The sequence below is a fragment of the Neopsephotus bourkii genome, unplaced genomic scaffold (genome assembly GCF_033783945.1).
Source record: "Neopsephotus bourkii isolate Nb327-2 ecotype Australia unplaced genomic scaffold, CSIRO-AGI_Nbou_v1 NB_716, whole genome shotgun sequence".
In the NCBI taxonomy this organism is placed as follows: Eukaryota; Metazoa; Chordata; class Aves; order Psittaciformes; family Psittacidae; genus Neopsephotus; species Neopsephotus bourkii.
Genome location: NW_026901215.1, coordinates 1,608,609 through 1,615,602, shown reverse-complemented (window position 1 = coordinate 1,615,602; position 6,994 = coordinate 1,608,609). Strand labels below are relative to the sequence as shown.

General features: G+C 54.6%; 1 protein-coding gene across 5 annotated transcripts in view; it reads left to right on the top strand.

Moving 5' to 3' along the window:
* Positions 1-4,194: 4,194 nt before the first annotated feature.
* NRG2 (neuregulin 2) overlaps positions 4,195-6,994 on the top strand; it is a 151,544-nt gene continuing 148,744 nt past the window's right edge. For all 5 annotated transcript variants that reach the window (XM_061354020.1, XM_061354021.1, XM_061354019.1 and 2 more), the window contains exon 1: positions 4,195-4,686. In XM_061354020.1, coding sequence (XP_061210004.1) covers positions 4,257-4,686 — 430 coding nt within the window. In that variant the 5' untranslated portion in view covers positions 4,195-4,256. The remainder of the gene's footprint in view (positions 4,687-6,994) is intronic.

Here is a 6,994-nt window from a genome sequence, read left to right as displayed (position 1 = left end):
GAGCTCTGTGCCAGGAACTCCTTTGGCACAGAGAAAGAGACCTGAGAAGTGATTTGTCTTGCAAGCAACCCTGTGAAATTGGAGGAGCAAAACTAAAGGAGGCGAATGAAAAACCAGCCCCTGAAGCAGTCGTCTGAGGGGTATAAACCTCTTGGGGTCCTCCAGGCAGGGAGGGATCTGGGCTGAGCTCAGATACTCCATCTTCCTTTCATGGTCCAAGTATGATGGGTTTTCACAGCAGGGAGGTAGGGGAGAAACAGGATTTGGAGAAATTAAAGCAGCCAGGGGATGAAACAGTTGTTTTCTGAAAGAATGGCTCTTCATGAAGTATCCCAGCTGGTGCCTGAATGCAGAATGAGCTGACTTTGCTGGTTGACAAAGGGAAAACGTGGAAGATGAAGAAATAAAATCCCAGAAGGAAAGTCGTATGGATGGGCCAGAGACACAACTATTCAAGAACTGCATGGAGATGGTTTGGTGCAGAAAGGTCTGGCTTCTGGCTGATGACAGACACAAAGCCTCTTTACTGAAAGGCGCAGTGGATTTTGCAGGATAGGGAAGAAGCTGGGAAGTATTTAAATTTGACACAGTTTTGACCATCCTTCACAGGGTGAAAATTTGAAAACATGTCAGTGTTGAGCCTAAGCAAAGATGATGTCAGATAACAATCATGGTGGTGGGGTTGGAGGAGACTCTGAGACCAAATGCATAGCAGAAGAGGTCACAAAGATGTGAGCTGGTGATGCAGCCACAGTGAAATGGGGATAAGGGTCTCTACTCTGATGAGCAGATATGAGAGCTGCAGGAAATGTATCTAGAAGCAAAGGGTGAGATTTAAGAAGTTCTATTTGGGAAACTGGTTGTGGAGCCCAGAGGTTTTTGTTCATCTGCCCATGCAGATAGAATCAGTGTGACTCCCTGACCTGCAACAAGGCACAATGCTTGAGCCCCAACACTGTTGCTCATCTGAGATCTTTCTAGAAAGCTTTGAAAAGAGGCGGTGGATGTGCCATCCCTGGAGACATTCCATGCCAGGCTGGACATGGTTCTGAGCAACCTGATCTAGTTGAAGATGTCCCTGTTCATTGCAGGAGGGTTGGACGAGATGAGCTTTGAAGGTCTCTTCCAACCCAAACTATGTTTCTATGGTGAGGCACAGTGCAGCCCAGAGGCAAAGGATCCTGATCACTGCCTATGCCACAAGGCAATGTTAAGCCTGGGAGGGAGATGTTAGGGAAGGATGTGACTCAGTATCACCAGCCCATGGGCATGCTAGATGTAAGCCATCACTCTGCCCTGTGCACTTTCCTATCAAGAAGACCACAGCACCTCCTGGTGCTGTGCTTGGCTTTGCTGCCCACACTGGGTAATGGTCAGCCATGTCCCTGCACACTTTGGGCTGTCTCCCTGTGCATCCCCAGCATCCCCCAGGAAACAGAGCCTCCAGCCCTGCAGGATGAATTAGGACTTTCTCCCTCCAGCTGTCTCTTTGAGACCCGTAGTGAACTCAAGCATGACTTGCAGGTGAGCATAAACCACCTGAAAGTAGCACATTGACGAAGTTCTTTGGCCCCTTGCTGGTCTTCTCCCTAATAAACAGAAACTCTCCTAGAACCCACAAAACCTGCTGTATGGCTGTGGCACGACAGGCATTGTGAGGGAAGGGATCCCTCCCCTCTATGTGGCATTTGGAAATCCCACTGAATGTTGGGTTCAGTTGGGACTTTACAGCCAGAAAGACATTGACAGACTAGAATGAGAGCTGCAGAAGTCAGGGGATGGAGGTTAGGAGATCTGGGAAAAGCCTCATTGAGCTGGCTTTGTTCAGCTTGGAGAGGAGGAGGTCTTGGAGCTGTTCGTGGCCACCTCAGAGAGGTGGTAGAGGGGCAGAGGCTGTCAGATGGAGGTGAGCAACACATGACAGGCACAAGCTGAAGCACAGGAATTTCCATTAGGGATAAGGAGAAGCATTTTTCACCATGAAGGTGGTCAAAATGGGAAAAAGTTCACCAGGGAGCTTCAAGCCTGTGTTAAGCATGACCTGGAGTGAGCTACCCCAGCTGGCCCTGCTATGAGCAGGGGCTTGGACCACACACCTCCTGAGGTTCCTTGCCACCCTCCGTTAGCCTGTTACTCTGTGAACAGGGTCAAGTCTTTGGAAGGCATTTGAAGAGTATGTTATTTAGGCTTCATTCTCTCAAACCAGTGTTCAGATCGGGCTGGTAACTGCACCCAGACCCTGCCTTATCCATTTCATATGCCAAAATACCCAAGGACCTACAGAAAAGAATGATTTTCCATTTATATGGGAGAAGCAGCAGGGAATGGTAAAAGAAATTCAAGCATCTCTGGTGATGAAGACTAGTTGTCTTCACAAGAGCTAGGCTGAACAGAAGGAAAAGTACTGCTACAAGGAGATGTGGCCAGTGCCCTTCTATGAGGTCAAGTGTCTTCAACTCCAAAATGCCCCTGAAACAACGAAACTCCTCACTTTTCAGAACTGCCCCATAGGCTTCACAGGGGTTTTGTGCTGAATTTCTCTCAGTGATTGAACCACTGTGGTCCCACTGGGATTTCAACCTGCAAACAGGGAGAGGACAAGGATTAGCAACTCAAATGCCTGGGAATTAAACCATCTTTTCTGGTGAGGGGCAGGGTACAGTAGGAGAGCTCCAGATCCAGTCATGCTGTCCAGTATCTCCTTCCCTCTAAGGCAGAACCTGTGTTGCTGTCTGAGCAGTGTTAGGGATAGGGGAATTTCCACAAGGATTTGTGTCAAAGACAGAGGGAGGTCAGATGGTTTCCCTGCTCCTTCAAGCAGCTTCCTGAATCCAAAAGACTGTCCTTCCATCTGCCACTGGAAACACTCCTGGTCCCTTCTGCCTCCACCTGTGCTCCTCTGCAGTTTTGCACTGTCACCAAACAGGGCAAGAGAGAAAGCTTTCAAAAACATCTGAAAACAGCCACAGAGAATCAGAATCAGTGAGAGAAAAAGCACATAAGAAATGCTCCCCAAGCCTTGCCGTTAATACGCTGTGCTGCTTCTGAAGCATCACGGTCCTGCAATGGCAGAGCTGCTCAGAGAGCTGTTATCCCCCTTGGAGAGAAGGAAAAGCAGCTAGCTGGCGGTGCCTGTGCTGGGCACAGAGCTCTGCTCCCTTCCCATTTTTCCTGATGATTCTGGCTGCATTCTGTTAAATGGACCCTGCCTTCTGTGTTCCTCTCCTCTCCCTGATGCACTCCAAGAGCTGGTGCTTTCGGGGTGTGCTGAGGGATTCTCATGAGGCTGTAAAGCCACTGGGGCAGGAGCCGTGTCCCTGCTCCAGGCTGTGCCCCAACCGTCTGCCTCAGGCTGAGCCCGGCCTTCTGCCTCCAGGTCACCTCCACCCCGGTGGGACTGTGGCCCCTCCCTGCCAACGCAAATCCTGTGCAATAACAACTGTGAAGTCCTCTGCTGTTAATTTAGCATCTCAGATCCCTTCCACACTGTAGCATCTGGGCGGTGAGGCTTTGTGAGTACAGATGCTTCAGGATCAGCTGGGAAAAATAAACTGAAATAAGCCACTTTTTGGAGATTAAACTGACTCCTCCTGGAAACCACTGCAGGGGAAGAGCACTTGTTTATTAAAAAGAGACAGCAGGCATCAGGGCATGAAAGGAGGCTTTGTCTCCTCAGCTATTACCTTACTCCATTTGTCTCTGTGTTAATGTCTTCTCTTCAGGTGCACAGGGGATCTCAGGCACAGATCTCCCTGCTCCATAAAAACATCGGGAAAATAGGACCCCCCCCCGGCTCCTGGGCCCTGCAAATCACGCACCTGCAGCCGCCCCCAAAAGCGTGCATCTTTGATGGCATCTTGGGCAGGCGACTGGGGGCTTGGCGAGGGGCTGGTTCCACGGCTGAGATGGAGATAGCACGATCTGCCTCCATCACCGGGACCCCCAACCCTGCAGGAGGCGGGATGCAGGGATGCAGGGATCCCCTTTGCTGCAGCGGGCATCCCCGAGGCGGGGGGAGTCCCGGGCGGGGAATCACCGTTTTAGGGGGCGGGTGGGGGTCAGCATCCCGGAGGAAGGGGCGGCGGTGAGCGCATCCCACCTCCCTCGCTCGGAGGAGGATCCGCGCCGCGCCGTGCCGTGCCGTGCCGTGCCGCTCCGCGTCGTGCCGCTCCGCTCCGCCCCGCCGCGCCCGCCGCGCCGCAGCCCCGCAGCCCGGCCGCCGCAGGGCCGGCGGGGAGCGAGCGGTAGCCGGCGGCATGAGGCGCGACCCGGCGCCCGGCTTCTCCATGCTGCTCTTCGGCGTTTCCCTCGCCTGCTACTCGCCCAGCCTCAAGTCGGTGCAGGACCAGGCGTACACGGCGGCGGTGGTGCTGGAGGGCAAGGTGCAGTCCGTGGGCCCCCCCGCCGGCGGCGGCAATGACAGCCGCGGAGCCGCCGGTCCTGCCGGGGGGGTTTTGGTCAAGGTTCTGGACCTGTGGCCCCTCAACAGCGGCGGGCTGCAGCGGGAGCAGCTCATCAGCGTGGGCTCCAAGGCTCCCTGCTTCAAAGTGAAGCGCAACCACCGCTACATCTTCTTCCTGGAGCCCACCGAGGAGCCGCTCGTTTTCCGCACCGCCTTCGCCCCGCTCGACACCAGCGGCAAGAACCTCAAGCGGGACGTGGCGCGGATCCTCTGCGCCGACTGCGGTACGGGCCGCGCCGCGGCGGCGGGGGGCGGTGGCCGGGGGACGCGCGGGAGCGGCGGCGGGGAGCGGCGGGTCCGTACCCCCGGGGCTGAAGGGGGGTGCCCGGCCATCACCCCCCGCCTCACCGCCGGCCGGCACCGGGAGCCGAGCCTGCACCGGGGTCCGATGCGCTCCACCGGGCCCGGCCACCACGGCCGCGCTCCTTCCCCCGGGCTCCCGGCTCAAGGTCCTGCCCCGGCCCCCCGGCGCCGTGCCAGTAGCGCAGCCCCGAGCCCCGGGAACGGGCCCGCAGCCCGGCTGCCTCTGCGCCCAGGGCCGCCGGCTGTCCTTCGGGCGGTAGCGCGCTGGAGCCCTCGTTCTCGGAGCTTTTCCAGCGCCCCCCGCCCCGGGTGCCGTTTTCCCCGGTTCGCCCGGGTGAGGGCAGGCGGCTCCAGGTCGGGAGCGCCGGAACCGGCGTGCGGTGGTGGCTCCGTTCGCTCTGCGCGCATCGGTGCTGCCTGATGCGCTCCCCGCCCCGGGGCATGTTTACTGATGAGGAGAGGGGCCGTTTTGCGGGGTTGCAGGGCCGGGGGCTGGTGCTGGCTCTCGAGGTGTGCCCTAAGTGCCGGGAAGTTTTGCCTCCTTCAAAATAACGGCCTCGCGGTGTGAAGTTGGGTTTCTTTTGTTCGTTCAGCGCGTTTAGATGTCTCCTGACAACGCACTGGCGCTGCTCTCCTGTTGTGTGCATGCTGTGTTCTGATCCTCCACCACCTTCGTGAACGCGGTTATGAAATGACTTCCACCGGGAAGCGTTACTCTTTTTGCGCCTGGATTTCCCGTGCTGTCCTCCGGCAGGGCGAATACCTGCGATGGGCTGGGCTGTGGGGGACCGGGCAAAGACAATGACTGCATTTTCCCAGGGTTAGGATCTGAGCTGACAGAAATACCAGGCTGGTCCAGCTTGAACGCTCAGATACTGTGTCACAGAATCCGGAGAAGGCCGGTGTTAACCCGGGCAGTTCCAAGTGCTGCGCCATGCCATCAGAAATGGATCTGAATCTCTCGTTTTTGGTGGATTATGAGGATATGACCCATCCCTGGCAGTGTTCAAAGCCAGGTTGGATGGGGCTTGGAGCAACCTGCTCTAGTGAAAGGTGTCCCTGCCCATGGCAGGGGGTTGGAGCTGGATGAGCTCTAAGTCCTTTCCAACCCAAACCAGTCTGTGATTCTGTTATTCTATGATATACAGGGCATATCTCCAGGGAATCCAGGTCCCCCACTCAATGACAGCACGCTGTACTTCCTCATCAGGTTAATTGGCCTTTTGCCTCATTAAAAGCAAAGGGCCTCATCAAGTTATACTTAGGTCTGTAATGAACACACGTGTGTTGTGGTTGTTGCGTTAGTAACTAAGTGTTTCTGGAGTGAACACTTTGCCATCGGGACTGCTGACCCCAGATTTTGAAAGCTGGACCTGTCTCTTCTTCTAGTTATCCAAAAGATAAATTTAGAAGATGTGTTTCCTGGGAGAAAGGTGGAACCTTGCATATCATAATATGTTGTTGAGGAAAATGGGCTCGGGCTCCATACGAGAAAACTAATTTGGAAGAAACTAATTTCATGTGCATCTGTATGTGGGCCATCGTGAACATAATTTAGTGAAGTAGCTGTTGCAGGGTTACAAAAAGGGAAAATGGGGGAATTTCTTGGTTCTGTGGTCTCATCATCTGATGAAACCACAGCAAAAGGCACGTGGCTTTTATTGTTTGAGTTTTTTAAGCAAGGATTCCAAACTTGCACATCTCTGAGAAGCAGGGTACGACTTTAAGAGGAAGAGAGGCTGCTCCGTTGCTTCCTGGATCGGGCCCAAAGTGTTAACATGTAGGCTGATGTAACAACAAGTTAAGGGATGTCGTTGTGCCTGTGACACCCTCTTGGAGCTGATGCTTTTGTCTCTATGTTTTTGATGGTCTGAGGAGGGTTCTGGGCTGAGGAGCTCTTGCAGGTTGTTGGGAGTGTTGTCTCAGCAGGGCTCTGTGGCAGATTGCTGAAGGAAAATAAGAGCTGGTGATTGGGAACTGTCATAACTGTGTTTTGGTTCAGTGATGAAGATGAAACAGGAGCCTCAGCCTGCTGAACTTGTGGTTCCCCGAGCACTCCATGCTCTCGGTTCAGCTGGGAGGTTACTGCTGAAGGTGACATTCCTGACAGGAAGTTCTGATTCATAGCACCCAAGCTGATGGAAAGGTAGACTGGGAAACCATGCCATGATTGCCTTCTTGCTCCTTTGTTTCTGCTGGGAGGGGAGATCGGGAGGGGTACAGGTGGCT